The sequence below is a fragment of the Thunnus thynnus genome, chromosome 20 (assembly GCF_963924715.1).
Source record: "Thunnus thynnus chromosome 20, fThuThy2.1, whole genome shotgun sequence".
Lineage (NCBI taxonomy): Eukaryota > Metazoa > Chordata > Actinopteri > Scombriformes > Scombridae > Thunnus > Thunnus thynnus.
Window position 1 is genome coordinate 6,631,810 of NC_089536.1, and position 27,613 is coordinate 6,659,422.

At 38.5% G+C, this 27,613-nt stretch overlaps 1 protein-coding gene across 1 annotated transcript; it reads right to left on the bottom strand.

Moving 5' to 3' along the window:
• Positions 1-1,360: 1,360 nt before the first annotated feature.
• dusp3a (dual specificity phosphatase 3a) lies at positions 1,361-27,523 on the bottom strand. Its single transcript, XM_067576053.1, has 3 exons — positions 27,176-27,523; positions 15,290-15,522; positions 1,361-9,906 (listed from the first exon to the last, which is right to left on the bottom strand). Exons 1-3 carry the CDS (start codon positions 27,370-27,372, stop codon positions 9,677-9,679), a joined length of 660 nt encoding a protein of 219 aa, XP_067432154.1. The 5' UTR covers positions 27,373-27,523; the 3' UTR covers positions 1,361-9,676.
• Positions 27,524-27,613: the final 90 nt, after the last annotated feature.

Genomic DNA, 27,613 nt, shown 5'->3' on the forward strand with positions numbered 1-27,613 from the left:
TTCCGCTGTGCCAAATTGCACAACCCTCTCTGTAAAATGTCCTCAGAATGAACCATTACGTATTACAGCAAATAACTATTTCCAGGAAATCAGTATAAAAATTAAAGGACCTGTAAAATAAAGTGTTTCCCCTTTTTTATTTTACTTGTTGCCATGGTATGAAGTATTAAGACAAAGTACAGAATGAAAATGGTCATTACAGATAAAGCAAAGTTAAGTGTGAAACAGACACAATAAGCACATTGAATTAGGCACTTGGCAACTATAATATAACATATTTAAAACATCCTTTTTCTCAATGGATACTTACACAAAACTGAGTACATCTGATCACAGCCAGAGGCCAGGACCCCCTCGGAGCAGTCGCACCTTAAATCTGATGGGTCATGAAATGACTTGTAGGATAGGAAAACGGAAAAAGCATATTTCTCTACACATGATTAGATTTATTTTTTAATTTTTGCTTTTTCTGGAATAGTGGATAATTTGACCTCTTTAGGGAGTTAAAAATATTCAAATAAAACAAACTGAGGAAGGAAAAAATTATTTATTACTCTACATCTATGATTGCTCACAGATGTAGAGTTGGATACAGCTTTAGTACATTTAAATGCAAATATTACTATACTAAGTATACTACTTTTAATAATGCTAATAATACTATTACTTTTAATGGAGTATTTTGTCATTGTGGTACTTTTTAGAAAGTGAAAAGTAAAACACTGTACACATGACAATTTTAATAACATAAGATTTAGTGACTGAAACTTTGTAAAATGAGCAAGTATGATCTTGACTACATTTTAAGATACCACATTTTCACTGACCAGTAGGTACTGCAATAATGACACATTTAACACTACAACACTACATGTGAACTACTGTAACTAGTATTATATTAAAAATTCAGTTGATTCAAACATTTGTTATGTGTACAATTCAATTATTTATTTTAATGAAATGATAACTGGTTGTTTTTACACAATACAACAAGGACAAACATCCGGTCCCTTGTTTCTTGGAATGCAATCAGTATTAAATATAGTTTATGGGCTTTTTGTCTTCAAATGAATTTGTTTTGAAGGATTGTAGTAACATAATTATCAAAATATAGGTGCAAAATACTGATACATTACTTGATATATCTGATAAACTTGGCCTTGCAAAGTAAACCACTGCACCAAACTGACCTGTTCCCCAATTCAAATCCAATATTAATGTGAAAACTATATATAAACATACATACAGAACTGCAGTGTTTTGGAGATTATTCTCACATAATAATTGGTGGATTGATAACTATTCTTGCACAATACACGTCATACTATGTCTGGGAGTCAAAGCAATAGACCACTCATGATAAGATGTTAATACCTCAGCCATTTATTTCTTAAACATAAGAAAAAAAGGGACTTCTCCAAGGTAAGAAAAACAACATTGCAATTTAAAATCAAGTGCACTTCAACAATATCTCATTCTATAAGGGAGCTGCTGTCCCTTCCTACTGTGTGAAGTGAGATAGACAAACTCAAAAACATATCGAAAGAATCAATCTTTACTGTAAGGCTTTGGGTGGGGTGCTGTGTCGTAACTGTTGTGATGCGGTCTTTGAGATGTCAGTGGCGGTGACGCACACGCACGCACACACATACACACATGCACACGTGCACACACACACATGTATATATATACCGATAAACTGCCAATCCACAACCCGACAACATCACAACAATGTCCTCTGCGACATCTGTACATAAACAGATATGCAACTATGTGACAGGATAAGACGTTGACTGTGTAATGGACAGTCAGGCAGTCAGGCAGTGGGCTCATTTGTGCTAAAACTCCTGCTTTAAGCCTTTTTATCAGAATGGGAGCAAGAAGATGACAGCTCTGGTGTCAGCACCTTACCTGAGCCAAACAGTATTTGTTAGTCTTTTCCAGTGTTTGAATGCTCTCTAGAGTACCAGATGGATGGAGTTTATTGCTTCATGAACAATTCAGATAACTCCAGCCAGATGAGTTTCCATGATCTAAGATATCAGCTGTCAGTCACCAAGGGTTTAAACATCTCAGGTATTTACCGACTTCAGAGCAGATGGCGCCACATGAGACTACAAATTTGTACTAAAATCAGAGGAAGTTATTTGTGAGTCTATTTAACATACTTTTCTACGATAAAGAACAAAACTACCTGACTCCATTTGTATTATTTAATAATCCTTCTCTCCAGTTCTGGTAACTCGTACAGTTTTAAACAACCACTATGAATGAAGTACAATTACCGTCTGGCCCAGCTCTGACTACCATTATATAGGTGACTCATCCAAAAACAACATGGATAATGACATATGTAGTTAACTAAATGGTAAAGTTGGAGAAGTAGGTCACAATCACACTTCCAGGAACATTTCAGAGTTTCCTACTGTACAAAAAATAGCCTTCTTTATTAGCAGAGCTAAATAATTAACCTATAATCAACTTACATCCTTGTAACAGGAGAAATCTTAAAAAAAAAAAAAAAAGTTACTTTGAGGACAAAAGAAATTAGAAAGAATGTTTCATCTGCAATTTCAACTCTCTAGATCCAATAACAAACAATATCCTATCTATATACAGTAGTAGGCCAGTTACGACAGTAAAATGCAGCAATTCACAATTGCCTTAGTGCATGTGACATACTTAGTATATATAACAATATACATCAATGGCATTTCACATTTGACATTCTCGATAATACATAATATACCTTGAGTATAACCCACAAAAGGATGCTGACACCTTAGTAAAGAAAACAAAGTAAATTGACATTACAAGGTTTCACATTTAGGAAGAAAAAAAACAGAAAACATGGGGTTAGATTGTAACAATTTATGATGTTATTAGTTATAATCACCATAAGTAATATGCAATTTAAAAAGAACTTGTGCAAATCACTAGTTATTGAACAGCAGGTGGCAGTGTTTATCTGTTACTCGATGCATTAGAGTGTTAAAACAGCTTTGTAGCCATCATAGAAATGTTATTTTTCATGCATTCTTTGACATTTCACCATAACAGGAAAAGTTTTACAATTTTGACATTTCAATAGTGGCTACAAAATAAATGCAGAAAGAAAAACTTCTACAGTGGCTAGTTTGGCTACCATTGAAAGTTTATTAGCTCTCATCTTTGGGAGCAGTTGGAGCCTTAAACAAAAACTGTCAATGATTTGGTCATTAAGCAGGTTGATGTAGGCAGTTGATGCTTTAAAGTACATACCCTCATCCTGGACCGATTTGAAGAATTTTGCCCCAATGATTCCCAAATTTAAAGATATATTGTATATAAAACTTAACAAGAAAGACTTGTTGCTTTTTGTGTATTCAGAAGGAGGGCAGTATTGTAGAGCAGATGCAAATATTTGCAAGTGAGTGAAACCCCAGTCTATCTGTATGACAACAAAGCCAATCATAAACATTTATAAATGGCTTTTGCACAACACAGTAGGTCACTTGGCACAGACTCGGTGTATATGTGTTTGTGTCAGGGCACAGAGGTGCATGGTTCTCTGTCTGTATACAACAGTACATATATAGTAGTTGATGTCTTGATTACACATTTATCTGATAGGGAAAACTTCATTGTGTGGTTTGGGGTTCATGATGAGGTGATGGGAAAACACAGTGTGACACATGTGCTAAATTATACTTGAAAACAGTCTCATTTGAACTGCCTCATCAGATTTATCTTGCCAGAAACTTCACCAATCCTGATAGAGGATGTGCGTGATCGAGTGCACCGCTTTATAGATCTGAGACATTTTCAAGTGTATGAGATGGTCGAACAACAGGGCTCAGAGTGGACAATAACAACTTGTGCGTGAACCAGCACTGAGACCTTCACCGGGAGTCGGAATCAGGGAACGACACGGTGCGACTGTCCTCCTGGCCAGTGAGTCAGAGACTACGGCAACACTCGACATTTCAATGCATGTTTTGAGATCTTATTTGAAGATTTGATTTTATTAGACGAGGCTGTGATGCATCTTATCTGGCTGCGTTCATTTAAATTTGAGTCTGCATTAGACAAAATCTTCACACTGTTTATAAACACTTCTGACTGTTTTTTTTTCCAAACTATGTAGAACTGAAATCATCGTACAACTAGAGAGACTAGAGTTCCAACTAACAATTCACCTGACAAATATTATCTTGATAAATCAATTAGTCGTTTGATCTATAAAAACATAAGAAAATTGTGAAAATGAATATCACAATTTCCTAGCACCAAAGGTCAAGTTTGGAAACCATTTTTTTGTCTAAAACCTGAAGATATTAATTTTACAATAATACAAGAAGCTGAACCATCAAATGTTCGGCATTTTTGCTTAAAAATTTACTTTAAACCGATCAAAATAATTTTAATTTTCTGTGGATCAACTAATCAATTAATTAACTAATCATTTCAGCTCTACTCTGGACACTTTCATCTCTGGTTTAAACATTTGATAGTAAAATGAGCAAAATCTAACCACCCCCCTCCTCATGCCTAAACCTAACCAAGAGGGTGCGTCGTGTAGTAAAGTGGGTGCATCGTGCAGTAAAGTGGGTGTGTTGTGTAGTAAAGTGGGTGCGTCATGCAGTAAAGTAGGTGCGTCGTGTAGTAAAGTGGGTGCATCGTGCAGTAAAGTGGGTGTGTTGTGTAGTAAAGTGGGTGCGTCGTGTAGTTAAGTGGGTGCGTCGTGTAGTAAAGTGGGTGCCTCTTGCAGTAAAGTGGGTGTGTTGTGTATTAAAGTGGGTGCGTCGTGTAGTTAAGTGGGTGCGTCGTGTAGTAAAGTGGGTGTGTTGTGTAGATACTGTGAGTCTGCAGATAGGCCTACTTGGAGGCCTACTTGTTTTTAACTTTTAACTTTTAGTACATACTGCAGCTGCCCTTACAAAGTACGTACAGTAACATGCATACAACTGGGACATACTACTTCCTCTGTCATCACAGCTTCTGTCTATGCGCTGTCATTGGTCTGTGCTCTCGGCAGCTCAACTGATGTGACATATCATCACCTGCGCAGAGGATTATGGGTCAGAACAGCCAGAAAAGCATGCAGGCTTGCATACTGCAAAATGTGACTGGATGTAGTAGGACATCCTGGTACTTTTGGCATACTGCATTTGACACACCATGTATCGGGACATACTAAATCTTTTTCTGGCATACTACATAGTATGGTAGTACGGGTATCGGAACGCACCCAATGACATCTGCAGATCTCAGCTGCTGCTAATGCTCCTGTAGGTGGTGCAGGTTGCCATGTGTAAAACTGGTCGAACAATGACAGAAGAGCTCCCTCTAGTGGAGAGTCACAGCCTCCTAAATATCAATAAATGAGCTTATGAAAGAGTTACTTACATTGTATTGAAATGACAAGTGTAGCTGCAGAATCACTTCATTCTCGTCCAAACAAGCCAAGTTACTGATCTTAGCAGAAAACTTAAAACTCCTCGATTTAGACAGAAAGAAAGACAAAAAAAATAAATCTGGAAATGTTTTGAAGAACAAAATGTACAGGTGATGGGATGAGTGTATCCTTGGACGTGATGACATGTACGCCATATGTATCCATATGTATCTTATGCTGCCACCTGCATCTTGCTGTATATTATGAACAAATTAGCATTACCATGGAAAACACCAGTAAACACGATGATTACATGCCTCAGTATCCCATCTAAGCTTGGAAAAACCCTGCAAGCAAGTTTTACACAATTGTGATATGAAATATCACAATTACACAGAACATTTTACATGCACATCATATTTGAATATTAATGCACATGTAAGTTAACAGAAAAATGGACGAGCTGTGCAAAAAGTTGATTATTCTGTGATGTCATATACAAATATAACATGATATATAAGGACTTAAGACATACTGACGATACCTACACGTTATAGACACATTGCTCATACATTCATATATGTCAACACTTAAATATGTATATACAGTATACATGTATATATTCATATGTATACAGATATATCAAAGGAGGAATAAATAGTGCCATTAATGAGGTGAGATGACCTAGTTTTTCATATTTCATTCTAGTGAGACATCTATCCCCCTGGAATCATGTTAACAGGCCCCACCAGGCCATTTATTCAAGAGAAATATTCATGTGAGACATAGTGGCTGAACTACCAACACTCTATAGTCTGCAAACTGAAGTGATGCTGGTGGTCATCCAGCGAAATAGTTTAATACTTTCCATCTCAGACTCCCTCGTTCTCACAGTCTCTGTCTGGAAATTGTCCACTTCTCTCTGTCGGAGTGACCTGCTGCAGGTTTTAAAAACACTCAAACATTGTCCTTCCTGGCACTAGGTCTAGTTTACAGTATTATGCCCAATAATAAATAGTGTCTTTCAAAATGTGTTGCTGAACTAACGTTGCCTATATGTAACAACTACAGCCTGAATAGTCATATTTAGATGTGATTACATTCTATATATCTGATGGGGTATTGACATATATTGCAATGCTTTAGTACATACAAACAGAAAAGGCTTTGTGATTTGACCCTGTGTGTGCATGAAGTCAGGCATAGTAAAGTACTGTATGACACACACTCAGAAGTGAGACGAGTGACATGTTGTGTATGGACCTCTGACAAACTGTGTTGATGAAACAGTGGTATTGGATACTGGCCGAATAGCTGTGTCAGGGAATTGGCAGTGGACAACTCTCTGGCGTGATGACTGGAACTTTCTGTTGGAAGTGGGTGGCATCCTTCCCTGGTGATCCATTTGACAGTTTAAAACTCAGGCCTCTAGTTTGAGGGTGGTAAACTGGCGCAATTGGCCTTTAACACCCTTAATCTAATGCCATGTGGCATTGGTAATGTTGTATTATGAATATTCAACTGAAACTAGATATTTATAACAGCCGGCTATGAGAAATCTCTTTCCTCTTTAATTGGAGTACCTCTTGGTAGGACTCACACAGACTTAAGTACATCCAGTCTTGGCCGGTTACATTTGAAAACTCTTTCTTTTTCCTTCCATTTTGGTCTTCCGTTCACACTATGCTCAAGTTATTCTCACCTGAATACAGAGAACTTCAAAAACTGTCTCCAGAGAGGATGAATTTAAAAACTGTAGCCTTGCGTAATGCTGCGGTCCAGACAACTCAAGGCTCAAAAATTTCCAACTTCCCACTTGAAAAAGTATGATGGAACAGCTCTCAAAGTCAAAGCTCCCACTGGGAAACTTGGCCAATTTTAAGGTGAACATCATAAATGCTTAGTAATCAACTTAAGGCCATATAGTCATCTCCCCGCCTGTAAAACACTGTAAATAAAGTAGCTATATGGAGAAGAGAGGTTTCTCACAGTCAGCCATGTTGACTGTTTGCGTTTGGTGTTGTGGAGTGGTGGAACGCTTCAAGCTCGAAATTGAAAGGAATGCACCATTATAGTGTGGACAAGAAAAATATTGTTGTTTCGGAAACAATGAGAGTTGGGGACTGCGTTACAGTACAGTTTTCTGTTGCTTTTAACCCTCTCTGTGATCATCTGTGATCATTTTAAATGTCAGTGCAGCCGATCACACGGCACAGCTGTTGTCATTAAGCTGTATTTATGTTTATCTTGGCAGACGATGACAATAAAACTAGTAATCTTATTGACTTCTGGTGTAGTAGTGAAGGATATACTTGAAAACAGATCTATCTATATGACGCAATAAAACCACTATTTTATACTCATTCAGTTGTCTGACAACAGAGACAGAAAATATGTAAATACAATATTACAATACAGTCTAGGTGATCTCGGACAGCAGGAACAGACTGAACGGAGGTTTAACCAGCTGAGAGGAGTAACCAGACTGTCTGTCCTACTCTCCACCTGATGTTGGCTGAGATGCACAGTTGCGTTGTTTGCCGACCAAAAGAGGAGGGAGAGATTTAGCAGTGTTCCTGTTGATTAGTGTAATCTTTGCAAATGGACGCACGTGTAAACAGTGTTTTCAGAATTAGCTGGCTTAGTGTGAACATAGTCTGAGTTGCCAGAAGCATAGAAATACAAACAATTCCAACCCCTAGCTTATGAGAAATATACCATAAACTCTTGCATACAAAAAGTATGTATGATGTAGTAAATCAATAAAAAAAATTTTGACAAAGTTGTTGTGTGTAACTACAACACTGACTCAGTAAAATCCTGAGTCACTTCAATATACATGGTGCTTTTTAAGTCATCATAGGAATATTATAAAGGGCTTAAAATAAATCAACATCCTGCCTAAAACTGAAGATTGTGTTTTGACTCTCTGTAGTCTTGTGTTTAAACCTCTTCTCTGCATCCTGGATGGATGCTACTGAGATAATGAAGGTCAGCTACAGGATACTGATGGTGAATATAATTACATTTTCTCATGCGGTCCTGTTCTACTCATCTCCTGCTGCCTTCACAAACAGAAAATTAGAATAATCTCAAACAAATGTCACTGTTACTTATTTCTTATGCAACTGAAGAGAACTGAATTTAAGCCACATTAGAAGTGAAATACTGTGAATAATAATTTAAAGATGTAGAACAGACCTTTCCTTATGTATAAAATGATCTTGACCATATTTAGCTGTAGTGAACGTTCGTCATATCAGTTGCTAAATATGTCCGGTACATGAACGACCCACGCAGCTCGTTATTTTTAATTAGCTCGACCTTTGCTGTTGTTGGTGTCGGCTTCGCTGACACGGCAGGTCGAGGTCAACAACCTTTTGCGCCGCTGATAAATTTTATGCTACCGCCGTCAAACTAGAGGCCAAAGAGTCAAGGATGCTGACAGCTTGCTTTTTGATGTGTTAGGGTGTGAATAGCTTGTAACTTGTTTGTGCATAAAATATCTGCCCCTACAGGTAGAAGATAAGAGAATTATGGATTTTAAGGATCGAGTGGACAAACAAAAGGTTTTTTCCGGTTTTCATGGAATGTTTGGGATTTTCCTCCATCCGTTCACAGATCGCTTTCTGTGTAACAAAACTGACTTATTTTGCTTCTTTGTTGCATCATGTGTGGCCTTTCAATATTTATTTTCATCATAGCATTAAGCTATTTTTTGGAATTTATAGAGTACTCCTGCTGGCGGAGACATCACTGACATTCCCGGCAGTGGAAAACTATGGAATGATTGTGCTATAATCTTCTATTTTGTACAACTATTTAAGGAATCTTAGAAATCAGGGCGAAGTTTTCACCTTCTAAACTTGAAGGAATGCTTTAAGTAGCTCAGCTCAAAAATGGACTTGAGAGCTTTCAGGTACTCGAAGTGTGACGTCTGCACTGCATCTGTGTGATGTAGAGTTATAAAAACAGTATGAGGGGTTTGTTTGTATTAAATATCACACTCTTAGTAGGAGCAGGAGGACTGATAGAGGTCTCCTTGCAGAGCAGCAGTGACAGACATGAAGTTTAGAAAGAAAACATGTATGTGTGTGAGATTGTGAGTGTATGAGGAAGTATTATCTGCGTAGATAAATGCATGTATATGTTTGTGTTTCAGAATACCCCTAGTGTGTCAGATGAGTGCTGGTTTGGTCACGGTTGGGGTCAGTCTCCGAGAGCAGCTGAAACCTGTGAAAGGCATGATGGGAGGAGACAGGGTAGAGGGTCTCTTAATATTTACGCCTCCCCTGTTTTTCATTTGGTCTTTAGTTTGCCCACCTCCCCGTTCAGCTTGCCCTCCTTTGCCAGCTTCTCGTTTAGTTGGCACAGTTGGCGAAGGAAGCCGTCGTTGGGACCGATCTCCCTCTTATGCCTCACGGTGGCCACCGCCAGCCGGGCATCCATTTTATGGCGCAGCATGAGGTAAGCGACAACCATGGTAGGGGAGCGGCTGTAGCCTTCTCTGCAGTGTACGTACACCTTCCCTGGAAGATACAGACAGAGACATAGGCTGGTTTTACAGAATCACACAAAATATAGGCCACAATGAGATGCTGAACCTTCTCATCAGTCACTTCAAAGGATAAGGTTGGTGATATCCTGTATTTTATTGTCAACAAAGCCCAGGAAAAAAATAACACTGTGAATCAGTCTGTGCCTCTTAGTCCTGAATACTCATATTCATACTGAAGACATAAATCTTTAAAAACAGGCCCCGAACATATAGTTTAATTTTTAAAAAAGGTTACATAATTGCGTAACACAGAAAACAGATAGATGCTGTAGTTTTTTTTAGCAAAAGTTACTCAAACAGGAGTAAATAGTGAATTGGTTAGGGACTATTTTATGTCGTGGATTAATACACATTTGGTGCTCTAGTGAGTATTTCCACTGTTCAAAATAAACTACAGTATTTGTGTTCATGGTAATGAAGGAACAATACAGTCACATACAGTCAATAAGACAACAATGGAGATCTCTGGCACAGAGGAATCAGACGTATCAGGCTTTGGATACACAAACAATACATGTTAGTTGGATCAATTCATTGGTGGTTTGAGTTCACACATGGGATTTGATAAGAAAAATACAGAATAAAACAAAGACATCTTTCAAGTTTCTTTATAGTCCTTCGTTAGAGATGATAATTTGCATGCATTATCTTTCACTAAACACAGTCCAGACTTCTCCATGCAACATAAAGGACTATATATGGAGCCACATACAGAAGGTTATTCTATCAACCTGCTCAAGTTTTTTAATCCAACCAAAGTACAAAGCAGGTCATGAATAGTGACAGATATATTTTACGCAGTAATTATGTTATATTACATATTTTAATTAATGGTGTTACAGATTTTGCATCTATACTCAAATCCACATTAACTGATTTTCTGACTTCTAAATGCTCCGTGATGTTCATCAGCTAGTCACTAACTTTGTCTGTTTGCTGTTTGGGTCGGGGCAGGTAGCGTACAGTGTGTGCAGGTTGCGGGTTTTGCTGAAGATAAAACATAATGAGAGCTGTGAGAATGAACCAAAAACAGTAAAGCTGCACACTGGAAAACCAAAACAGTGAGCTGAAAGACGCTATAAAGGGTCATTGAGCTGAGACGAAATACACTACCGCTATTATAAAAACACTGATTATAGTAACTTTAAGGAGCACATAGAAATGTTAAATATCTAGGGTAACATGCAAAAAACATACAGGATTTCTGCTTTCTGGCGGGTTTGTACTTTAAGACTGTGGCTGAAGAACAAAAACTTAGAGGAAGAAAAATGAGGAAACAAATTAACAAAGAAAACAAAGGAGAGAAAGAGTGCTGGGGAACATATGCTGTGAACAAATTTGCCTAGCGAAGCATCTTCCCTGCCAGGAGATGCAAATATAAGACCTGACCTCTGCTGCAGACTCGGCAAAGTCAATCATCTTGACTGCGCCCGCATCTTACAGCGAGCCCACCTCCTGCATGTAGCAAAGACTCCGTACTGTGTGTGTGTGTGTGTGTGTGTGTGTACAGAATACATGTATGATCGCTGTGCTGTATTTGTATTTTCATGTCCGTGTCTTTCCATGTGTGCATAAGCATAAATCACGACTTGTTTCTGTTTGCCTTCTAAGACGTGTCTCTGTGTAATTTACACTTTCATTACTGACTAACGAAAACCCCATGAGGAATCTCACTTGGCAACCTTCACAGAGCAGCTGATGTGCTGGGCTCAGGTCAGAGCTGCAGATTCTGCACTTTGTTTGAAACCCAACACCTTTGTGTGTCCCTCTCCTGGTATTATCCCCAACATTTCTCTCCTCTTTTTCTCCTCTGTTGTATAATCCCCCTCCTCTCCTCCCCTCCCCTCCTCCATAGTCCACCCAGAACAGTCCTCTGCCAATGAAATGACCTCCTCAGTGCCTAATCACCCTGCTCGCCACAGATCAATGCTGATTCTACTGTATCCTCTTGTTAGACACATTGGATCTCTGGCTCACAACTTCACTCATTTTCTTACTCCATCACTCACTCACTAGTTTCCTTTCAGTCTCCCTTTTTTCTCTTCTTCTGTTTTTTGTATTATTTATTTCCTTGCTCACCTCCTACTCAATGATTCACTCACCCATTCTTCTTATTCATACAAAAAACAACAACAAAAAACAACAGCAAAACTGCTTTTTGCTGTTTAGAGCCACCTGGACTAGCTGAAAATACAAAATACCACAGATATCCTCATTTTAAATGTTATGGTTAACATGTTAGCATAAAGTTGCCTATTTACGTATTCATTTGGAGTCGTGTTTCTGACCATATAATGAATGTAAGTCTGATATTCACACTTTTAGCTCTGTTTTGTTCTCCACCAACTCCTGAGCTGCTAAATGATCCACTGTGTTGTACAGTTTAATGATTTGAGGAAAAAAAATCTCTCACCAATGTTCAATCAATATCTACATAGTATTAAACAATATGTGTTTATACTAAGCCTAATCACAAATTTTATTCAGTTTCTACAATAATATAATTAGATATAATAAAGCAGTTTCTTGTTGCTGTGGTCCTCTAAAAATGTTTTTTTATTTTTTGAAACCAGTCAAACAAGTAAACATTCAAATATAGTGTAATCATGACATTCAAAAGTGGCATTACATTTATCACCTACATAATTTGCCACATATGCAAATAATAACAAACTGCTGGTTATGAAACAGCAAGTCTGTTAGAAGTTTTTATCGGTACAGGATTTTAAGTTAACATTAACATTAGCTAGCAAATAGCTAGCTAGTTAGCAATTAGTTTCACAGAAGCTAACTGCCCGCCACCTGTCATTTATACTGCGACACAAATTGCCAAGCTAGCTGCCTGAAATTGAGACAATCACTTAGATCATTTATCCCAACTTCCACCAAACTGAGACAGCCTACTTTCCACTTTCACACGAAGAGGTGTGTCTTTTTCAGCGAACAACATCTTTAGCAGAGTATAAATAAGACACTGGCATGAACATATTAACAACAGCCAAGAGGTACATTGTTGTTGTTGGGCCAACTCACAAAGTTTACGTAAATTAGCTACAGCTGAGTAGATTTGCCAGTCGTTGCCAGCTGACAGGTGTCATTATAGCTAGTGAAGGAAAGACTAAACCTCAGCTCGCACAGCTTGAAAAGAAACTGTCAATTATGAAAGTTATAAATTAAATGGCTACTCCAGAAATATAAAAATATATGATTTTTAATATTAAAAAAATGATCATTTAGCCCAAGCAAGACATTGCTAACATTGTCAATGTTCAGTGCTGGACAGCATGGGTTCATCAGATTTCTTTTCCCTTTAAAAAAGCTGCCACTGAAAACAAGGTTGACAAGACAAAACTGAGCAAAATAAAAGAGGGTAAAATGCTCTATGAACCTGGTTTCATCACTACAAGTGACCCCAATACATGATAATTTTATCCACTTTAATAATGCACCTTTAATGTGCTGGAAACTTTGATTATAGGTTTTACTTGTTAGGTTTTACACTATGCAGTGTGAGATTGTAAAAATGACCACTTGCATACAATAACCTCACATCTCCACTAAAGTAGACTCACACGAACAATGCAACGATGCTGTTCCTCATTAAAATCCTGGACCTACGACCTTTTCAGAGCTTGCAGCTGAGGGTTGCAAAATGTCAGATAAGGTTGCACACAGCAAGATGTCACACTACAGCGATACCAGGCAGCGAGGCGACGTGAGACACTTTCTCCTCGATTCCCCTTCACTCCTCTCCCTTGTTCTCTCTTCTCCTCCACCATCCTCATTACACTATCTCTTCACTCCTGATTTACCAGCGTTGGTGCACCTTTGCCAGGCTTCCTGGGAATTAAGATGCCTTTTCTGTGTCAAAGCCGACAATAAATCTATGCCATAAAATACAAGGTGCAGCACAGTTAACACATCCCTCGCATGTGGTGACAAATTGACTAAATTTAGTTGCAGATTTGAGAGAGCTGGGGAAAGATTTTTTTTCTCATGGGGGAGGGCGAAAGCCTCATGGTGCTCTCCGAAATGCTGCACAATACAGGCGCAATATAGAATATGCTACATCTGACCTACTACTGTAAGTACTGTACATCAAACAGATAATTCAAGACTCCCTTGTGATTCCTGCCTAATTTCGAATGTTTCTCATACATCATTTCATTGCACTACTTTACGCAGTACAAAAGGGTCACCTGTTAAACATAACTAAGCTGTAGAAGGGAAAAAAAATGAGGTGGGTTGGGCTTTGGCGCTACAGGTGTGTTATGCCTGTATGCATGACACATTTTGATAATATTGATATCCAGGGACATGATCTGATAATGGAATATGGAGCAGGGCTCAGGAGTGTGTCAGAATTAGCCTGAGATGCTCAGGGCCATCATGATTATCTTCTGTGTTCACTTTAAGATTCAAAGCAAAGAAGCATATTGAGACTGAATCATTAAATGACGCCTTGTAGCTCGTGTGTCCTTTGTTAGACGAGCAACAAGAGAGGCTTGTTTTCATGTCTCAACTCGTGGGAACAAATTACTTTCAAGTGGGAGCTATTGAAGTGAGAAAGACACTGTGGTCCCCTTTGATCAGCTCTACCTTTGAGGGGTTTTGTTAAGACATAAATTCTCAATTCACTCACTAAAAAAAACTACTTTATTCTTACCGTTCCTGCTTTAACTTTTTCTCATTACTTTTTACATTGTTTAAACTTCTTCAGAGAAACGATATGAAATGGCGATAGAAGGAACAAATTCTGAATACAACGTTGACATATTATCACCTTTTCAGTTGATTGTTAGCAAACAGTCGCCTATTCACCATTTATCCAGATGATACTCAGCAACGTTAGCATTCATTTGGAGTTGTGTTTCTGTCCACCTGGAAAATGTAAGTGCCATCTGCTTCCTTAGTTGTTAAATGCTCTACTATGTTCACCAGCTAGTTGCTAACTTTGTCCATTTGCTGTTTGGTAGCGTACAGTTGGTTTATTGATGCTTTTTTGCTGAAAACAGCTGCCTGTTCCTGCTGGAAACAATACTATGAGAGCGATTAAAGTGAACTAAAACAGTAAAGTTACCAGCTGTAAAACCAAAACGATGAGCTGAAATATATATAAAGGTATTTATTATAGCTTCTTTTACTAAAACAGTAAAGTTACCAGCCATAAAACCAAAACGATGAGCTGAAATATAAAGATATTTATTATGGCTGCTTTTAGCATTCAGCCCATTAGCCCAGTAAACCTACAAACTGTGCACCCGCCAACAGAAAAGGACAGAATACAATACAAACTGTAAGTGAGCTTCACCTCAGACACAGATAAAAACTTCCACATATCACAGCAAACTCACCTTTGCCATTATTGTGTGCAAGGGCCTTGTCGATAAAGTCAGCCCCCTCCTCAAAGAAGGCACTGAGGTCGAACTGCTCGGTGTCATTGGCCTGGATACCGTGGTACGTGATGCCCGTGCCGGCGTAGAAATCCGCACTGGTGTTGACATGCATGAAGGAGGTGCCCTCTGCCACATTAAGAACGTGCGTCACTCCAAGTTTCTGCAGGCGCATTGCATTCTGGGCTACGAACCTGGATAGGCGGGATGAGATTCACAATCACAGTGGAAAAATGCATTTAATTTAAGCACTTTCCGATGTCTGGGACAAGTCTGCTGCACTGAAACAAATTTCATAACTACTAAAAACTTATTGGGTGCCACTGTGGAATAAAACTTTTTTGTTCTGCGACAAGAAAAATGATGAGTGTACAGCAGCAGAACAAGACATCTCACACAAAAAAATAGCACTAATAATAACACCTGACATATTCTTTTTTTGTCAGCAAAGGAGTGTGTGTCAGCACAATTTATTTTAAAGTGATATTTTGACTTTATAGGTTTCATCTTTCACGACAACTCTGCATGAATTTTAGTGAATGCTATGCTGGCAGAATCACAGTGTCTCGTTATACAAACACTGTATATCTCATGGGAGGCATTAAAGTAGTTCTGTCTGTTGTTTAAACAGTGCTCAAACTAAAATGTCTCGTCTTTTCATAGACTTTATTCCAAATTGTGAAGTTGATCAGCTACAATTAGAGATTAATCTATTCACAATTGTTTTGATTAATCATTTAATCTAAAAAATGAAAAACAATGTCTACATAGAGATCCCACAGCAAAAGGTGACATCTTAAAGGCTCTGCATACCCACACAGGTGTTTTCACTTATTCTGGTTGATTAGACCTCTGCTCAGGTTGAATTTGAGCTAAGCTATGGGCATTAAGTTTATTATTTACACCTGTGCTTTTTCCTACTGTGTCAAAATGTCTTCTGGGGAGAAGGCTTATAAAAGTGATAAGTATGTTATTTGCCTTAACGGTTGCAAGAAAACTAAAAGCAGAGATGTCAATCAAGCACAGTCTATTCACACAGTCCTGAGAAGAGGTCCAATAAGGCAAACTAAGTGAAAACACCTGTGAAAGATGGACGCTGAGTGTGTGAAGGGCCTTTAAAAACAATCAATAGGGATATTGAATTTGCAATGATTGAAAACAGAGAGAAACAAAAAAGATTAAAAAATTATTTAAGTTGATTTCATTAATCAATCATTTCAGCACTACTATCCACTCAACCTGACTGTCCTAAGTTCCCACACATTAAGTCTGCTCATACATTTTTTTTAGCAAATTTTGAATAGGGGTAAGCCAGTCAGTGGATGTAACAGCCAGTATGAAGGTAACATGAGACAACACTTACCAGAACCTCGAAAAATCACGTGGTTATGTCATACTTTACCAGAAAAGCTGTTTTCAACCATAGCATGTAAATTCACTCAAGCGATAAATTATTTTGAATGACAAGTTGTGTTCATTGCTTCATGTGTCATAGTCATGATCATTTGACAGGTTATTTTGTACTTTAACACATCCTGAAGTTTGCCATGTCAGAGTTTTTCAGTATAGAAGCAATTCAGGTTTAACAGCTGTTTTCTTTCATCCCACTGCTAATGCGGACACACTCTGTGTGTTACAGCAGGCTCCACTCTGACTAAACCACTTCACCTACAGTTTCCCAAGACAAGGATGAGGAATGTCTTGTGTGTGGGGAGACATTTAGGTCATCCTTGCCTGGGGAAGTGTGGGTGCAGTGTCTCTTTTGTCTGCACTGGTCTGAGGCATGTACTGAGGGTGCAGAGCACTATATCTGTCACAACTGTCACAATTAATGAAAAAAAGAGAATTTATCTTAGTAATACAGCAAAGGAAATGTGTTATTTTTACAGTTATACTGTTGATTTTTCTATAAAAGTTATAATGTTCATACTGTTGTTAGTAAGATAAAGGACATAATGTGTTTGCAATTACATATTAACAAGGACATTGTAAGATATTTTAATAAAAACAAGAATAATATAGACAATTCAAGTTTATACCGTTGCTTTTCTTTTGATCAACCCATATTACTTTTATCCCGACTGATGGGATCGAAAGTAATAACGCGTAACCTCCATTCAAAGTCATTTGTACAAACTAGCACCTGGTACTGATAGACCACACATGCAAGTTATTGATCACAACAAAAAATAGTCTCTGTCTGTAACATTATCTTTTAAATTGATGTTTATCTGAAAAGTGTTACTTTCATACCGACTCTGCCCTACTGAATTAGCAAATGAGAGTCCTCCGTGTAACTTATCACAGTAGGAAAAGCACTGGTGTAAATAATAAAGTTAATAATGGCTGCTTCAGTTTCAGGGTTCTTGTATTGTATTGTGCATGCTGGCTCACTGTCACACTGTCATGGCTTCCTGGGACACTTGAATACAACAGAGCCATTGTTAATGTTATTAGTAACACCTGTGCTTTCCCTACAAAGTCAAAATGTCTGTGAAAAAGGCCTGTTTTATGCATTTATTCATGTATCTACCTTGAATTAATGAGTGCCCCTCTCCTGTATACACGCCTTTAGCCAACATACACTATGTGACCAAAAGTATATGGACACCCCTGTCCACATACATGGTTTTACATCTGCTTAAAGGAAACACTAAAACATACAATGACGTTTTAGACAATAGTGTGCACTTATTAAGATATATGTTGCTGAGCAGTAAGAAAAAACAATTACAGGCAATATTAAAGAACAGACCATAGTAGAGAGAGAAAGAGACGTCTACAGAGTCTCATCTTAATCTCATTATACTCATCCTGCTCCACTCCTGCAGCTTCACCTCTGTTTTTCATCTCCTCAACTTACAGGAAATGATCAATCTCTTGTGGCCCCCCTCCTCCTCTATTGTACTTTGTCTCTCAGATCTACAAAACTATATATTTTAGGCCTTTACAGAGCAAATAAACCCATACAGCTAACAAACCATAACAAAGGGATACAAGGTTCTGGCTGCTCCGTCCAACTTGGCTCAATACCTGTGTCCACTGTTGCGATCCAACTTGGCCAAAGGCATTACCCATTGATTCTAAATAAAATGAGTCTTTTATATGTTGAATTAAAGTTTTATGGAACATTTAGTGTCACCGATTAGCTCCACAGAATGTATGTTTAAACAGCAGATAGTGCACAATATTGTTGTTATATTGAGTAACTAATAGAGACAGGGATTTACATTTGTCATATGCAAAACATGACTTCAGACTAGCGGAAACTTCTTCCTTTCTCCAGTGTCTCACCTCTTTCACTATGAAATACATTAAACATGAGAAGAGAGATGAGTTCTTCAATAAAACAAAAAAAAATGAATGATACCAAAGCTTTGATTAACTGTATAATTCCAAAGTTATGGTGTAAGCAAAAAATATATTGTTTTAGTCTATATTTGTTTTGCCTATCCTCAGAACGAAGAGCCATACATCTTCATTTAAAATGCTCACCCTGACAGTGCTCTGTGTTTTTATTGCTGTATCTGCTTACTGTCAATATGAGGCTGGTGAGCTGAGGCTAGGTGACCCTGGACAGCTCCCTAGAGGTGGTGACTGCAAGGCCCTCTCTGCAAGAACTAATAAAAAAAAAATCCTCACTGCCACCATTTTGCTTTATGGCCATATGAGGCAGGATGAAGCAGGCCATCTGCCTGTGTCAGCTGCAGGGCAGAGACTCCTTCAGACGTGATGGAGCGAAGCAGAGCTCCATGTGGACTCCAGTCAGCTATAGAAGACATTCACATTTTTCCCCTTTTTATTCAGAGTACAGTATGTGTGGAGATTTGGACTGAGTGCAATAGAAGTGTGTCAATATAAGCTCATGTGCATAAATAATTGAATAAATGCTTACATGTACAGTCAGAGCACTTACTATGCAGCATAACTACAGAGTACGCCATTTTCAAGCATGTGTGGAAGGGAAAGTGACTTTACTGAAGTATCTGAGCAGCACTTTTCACATTTACTGTACTTCTACAGAATGCAGAGGCACACTGGGTTCAAGTGAGTTCACAGCCAATGGCTCCTTTCCTATTTACCTGCCCTGTCCCAGCCCCCTCACCCTGGGATCTGCAGTCCCCCAACATCCATTATTAAAGACCACCTTCACAAAGAGCCAAAGTGTTCCTCAAAGCAAACAACCACACCTTAAGTCTGTCCCTGAGCTGCACACGGTGGTTTCATTGTGCTGACTACAACTTATCTGAAAACAGTGTAAAAGTTTGAGTTCGGAAAATACAGTCATAATCCGTTTAGGGATGGAAACATTTTACTGACTAGCTGATTAAACACAACTTCTGTGCCAGTAAATGTTGGTTTATTGACAAGGCCAAGTGATCATCATTTTTCAACTTGTATTGGTTGCTTGTAAGGGCCTGATACCTACCTAAGACATTTTAGGATGGGTTTGCAACAACTCTGGAGAATGGCCAGACTGGTTCAAGCTGATAGAAAGGCAACAGTAACTCAAATAACCGCTCGTTACAACCAAGGTATGCAGAAGAGCATCTCTGAATACAGAACACGTCAAACCGTGAAGCAGATGGGCTACAGCAGCAGAAGACCTCACTGGGCACCAATCCTGTCAGCTAAGAACAGGAAACTGAGACTACAATTTGCACAGGCTCACCAAAATTAGACAACAGAAGATTGGAAAAACAATGCCTGGTCTGATGAGTCTTGATTTCTGCTGCAACATTCAGCTGATAGGGTCAGAATTTGGTGTATACAACATGAAAGCATGGATCCATCCTGCCTTGTATCAACGGTTCAGGCTGGTGATGGTGGTGTAATGGTGCGGGGTATATTTTCTTGGCACGCTTTGGGCCCCTTAGTACCAAGTGAGCATTGTTTAATTCAGGAGCTGAAACGAAAATGGTGGAGAGTAGAGGTGGAGAGTTTGTGGAACCTGGAACGTCTCAGGTCTCTTCTTAAGACTTTTAATGCAAAGGTTAAAAATCCTAGATCTCCTTACTTTGCTATTCTAATCGGAAACAATCAGTTCAACCCAAGAATGTTGTTCAACATTGTGAGCAGTGTCACCGATCCTCCCCCGGGTCAGATACTAGATGTCACCTGTGGGAAATGCATCAAATATCTTTCCTTCTTTACCCAGAAGGTCTCAGTTATTAGAAGTTGCATTTCTCCCTGATTCGCCAATAACGGTTGAGAAGCCATGTGCAATTTCCCAATTTGCTCATTCAATCCCATTTCTCCATCCTTTTTAACTGATATAATCATGAAAATGAAACCCTGAACTTGTCCTTTAGATATTCTTCCAACTGTTTGCTTTTATTCATGAAAATAATATTTTTGAGAAATTCCAATCTGGTTTTAGAAAAAACTGAAACTGCCCTTCTCAAAGTCATTAATAACTTATTGCTGTCAGCTGATGCTGGCCATAAATCCATTCTTGTTCTCCTGGACCTCCTTGACCTTCTTGAAAACTGGGTGGGTGTCAGTGGCACCACTCTGAAATGGTTCAGGTCGTACCTAAAAGAGAGACACTTCTGCACTGGTATCGCTGTTTCCAGGTCAGAAACAACAGGTTTTCACTGCGGGGTGCCCCAAGGCTCTGTGCTAGGTCCGATCCTCTTTTCCATTTAGATGCTCCCTCTGGGCTACCTTATATGCAGACACAATATCAGTTTCCATCTTTACGCAGACGATACTCAGATTTATCTGAACTGCGACCCTGAAAACAACTATCAGAACATTACCAACCTGCTAAATTTTCTGAATGACATCCACACATGAATGTCACAAAAGTTCCTGCAGCTAAACACTGATAAGACAGAGATATGAATCAGAGGTCAAGATACTGCAAACAACCAAATTTCGAACAGTCTTGGTTCACTATCCCATTCAGTAACTCAGCATTGCAGAAACCTAAAAATTAAAACCTCACCCTTGATAAACATGCTAATTAAATGTTTCAATCATGCTTTTATCACCTCAGAAACATTTCAAGGATTAGACCATTTCTTTCTGTCAAAAATCTGGAAACTGTCATTCATGCTTTCATAACCAGTCAATTAGACTACTGTAATTCCTTGCTCTCTGGCATCAGCAAAAAATCTCTCTCCCGCCTCCAGCTCATCCAAAACTCTGCTGCCAGGATTTTAACTCGATCTAGGAAACATGATCACATTTCACCGATCCTGGCTTCCCTTCACTGGCTAGATGTTGCTTTTAGAATAGATTTTAAGGTTTTATTGATTACTTACAAAACCCTGAGAGGCCTTGCCCCAAGCTATCTATCAGATCTCTTATTGCCCTATGTCCCCTCCCACTCCCTGAGATCATCGGATGCGTTGCTTTTTGTTGGTCCAAGTTCCAGATTGATACATAAAGAGGATAGAGCCTTTGTAATGAGGGCTCTTAGACTTTGGAATGACCTGCCTGAGGAGATCAGGGCTGCCAACTCTGTCTCGTCTTTTGAATCACTTTCAGCTTTGTTTTTGCATTTCAAATATGTTCTGTTTTTATTGTAAAAAACTTTGAAACTGTGTTTTGAAAAGTGATATACAAATAAAGTTATTATTATTGTTGTTGTTGTTATTTTTGCTCCGTTAATAAGATTTGACGACATATAGTAGCTTTGATGTCTGCAATGTGGGTGTTCATTGACAGCTGTGACTGACAGTTGCTCCCTGGCTCCAGGACTCACACTGAGTCGGACCATTGTCGCAATATTTCTGTAAGTTTAATGTAACTTGATTAAGATACCTGCTCTGTTAGCACAATTAAGTTAAAGTAGCTATTGTCAATGTCAGTGTGCACTGCTCAGTGTTCGCAGTAAACCAGTGTTCACTTGAGTCCCAAGTAGTGGGGCATGTTTCCAGAGTGTGAAAGGCAACACTCCTTATTTGTAAGGTCCTGGCTCCAAACTGACCATAAGCTGCAACTCTGGGCTTCAAACCGGCTCCAATGTCACACCTCAATATGTCCATCTTTATATACAATCTGTGGTAGCGACATGTATACTGTCTGCCACAGTCATTTTAGTATCACCAGATGGCGCCAAAGTAAGACATTTTCAATATTGTATACAAATTGGCTTTAAAGGTCCTGGAAACTTATTTTGTCAGTGATGGAGTTGTAAATGAACACAACATTTTCTGCCAAAGTTACAACACTTCTGGTTATTTTGCATAAGAGATTTCTGTATTTAGTGTTTTCGTCTGAGCTTTTCTCACTGGTCTGAGGTGGGTACACTGTCCTGATGAAGCAGATTAGTTAATTTTTTTAATGTTAAAGTCTTGATGAATAATACCTTTTTTTTTAAAAACTTTAACTGATTGTCGTTTAATTAGCTACAAATGTGATGTTATAGAGAAATACTTAAGAGTTGGAAACAAGCTTTCAGGGATTTTAACTCTTTCCACACCACATATCCATACCAGCAACTGAAATGTCAGTAAACATCATATTATGAAAATAATCTTGTTGACCCTGAACTATAATGAATTTTCATAAACTAGAGTGCCCTATATTTAACTGTGTCCCTGACTAAAAAAGTTAATCAGTGCTTTATAGTACCCAACAGTTTAACTATAGATCAGGGCCTAAAATGGGTCATGTGCCCAATTCCTAGGGGACACTATGACAAGAAAGTTTAATGAACATTTTCAAGGACAGAGCTATCTTTCTCCTCATTTGAGTTATGACCTGTAATTGAATAAGTGTGTGAACTGCACCATATGGTGGTGCATGTAATGGTGTTCATCCCTCCAGAAGACTTCCAGAGACTTTTCAATGCCAAGGCTGAGGAATGCCATTCTTCAAGATATTCCCTGATTTGGTGTTTTGATGATGGTGGTAGAGAGCATTGTCTAACAAGTCAGTCCAAAATCTCACATAGGTGTTCAAGTGGGTTGAGATCTGATGACTGTGAAGGCCATAGCATATGATTCACATCATTTTCATACTCATCAAACCATTCAGTGACCCTTTGTGTCCTATGGATGGAGGCATTGTCATCTTGGAAAAGACCACTCCCGTCAGGATAGAAATGTTTCATCATAGGATAAAGGTGATCACTCAGAACAACTTTGTATTGATTTGCAGTGACCCTTCCCTCTAAGGGGACAAGTGGACCCAAACCATGCCAGCAAAATGCCCCCTAAAGCATAAGAGAGCCACCAGATCCCTTCACCGTAAGGGTCAAGCATTCAGGCCTGTACCGGATTTTCATTCAATTTTTCACCCATCTGTACATACAACTATTGTGCAAATCATTTGTTTTGATCTAATTGTTGCCAGCCAACTATGCAATTTAGGTTGTAACAGGGTGCAGCTAATAGGATACATCAGCAGAAATGCTTAACGGGTCCCAGTGGTGGAGACAGTGGACAAGGCGTAGACTTTAATCAACAATCAATATCACCTCACCCTGTCTGAGCCATTTGTACAATCACATTACATTACACTGCCCTTTCAGCTTGTTTGGACCAATTATGATACACTTAAATAGTAAAATGTTTTACTAATTACCCAACCATACACAACCTTTGATTATAGAGTAAAGGAATGTTGTTGTTTTTTTGCAATGGTTGCTCAAAAAACAGAACCCAGCAGAGAGCACATGAGAGCGTCTCTTTCAAGCCTACAACACTGTCTGATCAGCTTCAGCTGAGCACAAGACTGCCAGCACTTTGTTTTCAGACTTGGCTGAAGAGATTGGCTTATTCATATTGATGTTTTTGTAGCACTGAGGCTCCGTAATTTGCTTGTATTCTGTCCTGCTCATCCCCAACTACACCCCTCTCTTGGCAGTGACTGGAGCCAAGTGATGGACTGCACAGAGACACTAAGTTTCTCAGGGGGCATCCCTGGATTGGTTCTCTACCATTAATCCATAAAAGTGAGATTAAGAGCAGCTCTGTAAGAGCTTATATTGCATTACAGCTCAGCGAAATATATCTGAAATTTATATTTTCCGTAACAGTTTTTCCTCACTGCCTGCCTGCACTTGAAACCTGAAAATGATTTCAGATATTTGTGCAACTTTGGTAACTTTTTTATTTATTTACTCTGACATAGAAGATGTAAGATTTTTATTTCTGTCTAGCGCTGCAACTAACGATTATTTTCATTATTGATTAATCTGTTGATTATTTTCTCAATTAATCAATAAGTTGTCTATTTTATAAAATGCCAGAAAGTTGATCACTGTTTCCCAAAGCCCAAGATGACATCCTCAAATGTCTTGTTTTGTCCCAACCAACAATCCACAACCCAAAGATATTCAGTTTACTGTTATAGAAGACTAAAGAACCCAGAAAATATTCACATTTGAAAAACAACATTTTCTTAAAAAAATAATAAATAAGTAATCAATTACCAATATAGTTGGAGATTAATTTAATAGTTGACGACTAATTGTTTGATTAATTGACTAATTGTTGCAAGTCTATTATTGTCTTTTTCCAAATATTCTGAATATTTTGGAACTTGTGAGTTGATCATCTACTGTATTTTGGCGTACCTTGCAGCACATGTTGCCTACGAAATGTGTTCCACAAGTATTTTCCATTTTATGTGCTGAAACCAATACTGTGAACCCAATCAACCACTTGTCATTGACATTCTGGTAAACACACTGAATTTTCATTATTGGGTTTTATTTCTCAATAGATCCTATCTATGAACAGCTGCAAACTGAGAGTACTGACAGTTTTTGTGCTTGTATTAATACATCTGTACACATCTGCACACGAAGTACCGGGAACTGGCCTTACTGGAACACCGAGCTGTAAATTCCTTAAGAGTCGGCATGTTCATTACAAAGCCAATAGCAACCAGTCAACCAACAACCATGGATTTATGGTTTGGTCTCCGCCATGTTTAATATACTTATACAGAATAGACACTGCATGTATGCATATATGTGTGTCTGCATACTGTGATTGAGGTAATAGAGCTGGAATTAAATGACATATTAGCTATTTATTTGTTCCATAACATTATTATACTCAAAGAAAATTATGTTTTGTTTAATTGTGCTGGAGTGCTAAATATTCAATATTCTACAGCTATTATAGATAGTACTGCATTTTTGTGGCCCTACAACAGGTTTTTATGACTTTTATTACATCTGAATTGATGATGAATATAATTGTTAGTAGGAGCCCTAATTCTTTTACAACCAAATTTAAAGAATCTTCATTAAAAGTGTTTATTTATGTTATGAGTTTATGTTAAGAACCGAATATCAGCTGACATGTTTTATCAGATTTCTTTAAACTCAAAGAACTCCTATAACATGATTACACAAAAATATTTTGTGAAATCATGTGTTTTTATTTTTGTGTTGATATATATGTGTGAAAGTTCAGCAGGAAGTAATAATAGTCAGCTCTTAATGCACTTTACAACAGGTTTATGGGTGAAAAACACGGAATGCCCTCTCTAGAGCCAGTGCTTGGTTTGTCCGTTCTGGGCTACTGTAGAAACATGGCGGTGCAACATGGAACCACTCCCTATGTAGATATAAAGGTCTCATTCTATGCTAACGAAAACACAACAATTCATATTTTAATGGTATTATACAATAATTAAAACATAATTGTGAATATTATATTCCATTTCTGCCAAATCCGTCCCACTAGATGCCACAAAATTCTACACACTGCACCTTTAAACTAGAGCTGCCACTATTAATTGATTAATCCATAAATCTGCAACTATTTTGACAATTAAATAATCATTTTAGTCATTTTTTTAAGGAAAAATGCTAAAAATTTGCTGGTTGAAGCTTCTCAAATGTGAGGATCTGAAGCTTTTCTGTGACATACATGTTAACAAATTCAATATCTTTAGATTTTGGACTGCTGATCAAGCAAAACAAGGTATCTGAAGATGTCATTATGAGCTCTAAAAACCTATAACAGACATTTGTCACTATTTTCTAACATTTTATGGAGAAAACAATTAATCAATTAGTCAAGAAAATAATCAGCAGATTCATCAATCATTGATTATTTAGAGTTGCAGCTTTAAAATATGTTTACAGAAAAGCATACATTGTGTGATAAATTGATAGATTTGGTACTATAATTTAGCCTATACTTTGAATTTAGGTCATAAATATGTACACTACTTCCAGTGATATGAGTTTAGGTGTACCTTACTACATTTCTGCTTATAATCAGAGCAGCTTACCACTCACGACTACAAAATCTTCATCTTCATCATCTTCTTCTTTGTTCTACATGAATACACACGAGCCCATTCTTTCTACTTCTTCTTCTTTTTAAAAAAAAACATTTTATCAATGAAAATAAGCCCTCAGCTGTGATGACTGTCGTCGCCCTGCAGCCCTGGACGGAATGGGGAGCGGCTTGATGAAGATTACATAGCAGTGATACTAATGATGGAGGGATTCATTGAGTAAAAACAGGGCTTTGTGTCGCCCTTCACATGTGAATCAGGGCGTGTTTACTATGGATTTCTCTGTGCCTCCCAAAGACTATTAGATCTATTATTATTACCATTATTGTGGTTCACTGTTACACAATATCCACCTGTCTGACTACTGCTACAGGCTGGTATTTCGAGGCCAAGCAGAGATTTGTTTACAACAACAGGCGGTCGCTTCGTCCATGATGACAGTGGAGACACCAGAATAACACGCCCGCCCTGCTGCGCGTGCTGCCCGACATGCGACACTGTTGCCAGTGTGGCGTCTGGCCGGTGGATGAGGAGGGCGCATCCTAAACAACCCTGTCCTACCTGTCGGTGTCAAAGCACCGTCGCCGGCGGCGCAATTCATCTGTTGAGGTGATATGATGAATGACTCACGCGTTACCGATGTATATTCTCGGGAAGACCTCGTTGAAGTGTTGTGTCGGTAAGCTGTAGAAGCCGCTGCCGTTGGACAGCAGCTCGTTGAGTTGTTGGACGGTAACCTCGCTGACTGGAGTCGGGACATCAGCTGGCGGCGGCGGCGGCTGCTGCTGCTGCTGCTGCTGTTTCGTAGGACTCTGGTGCTTCCTCATGGCTCTTCTTCTTACAAAACTAATGTTAGACTACAGTCAGCGCCAGACTCGTGTTCTTCGTACGATTGTTCAACTGCATTTTACCTCCGCACGTGAGTCGTGCGCGCGCCGCCTTGTCCACAAGGTGTCTGATGAGGCGAGCGCTCTACAGTTTTCCCATCAATGTCAAGCTCACAGCAGTTTTATATTATGGTTCCGGTTAAAATGTTCAGAGTAAAAGGTCGATAAGATAGATTTTCTT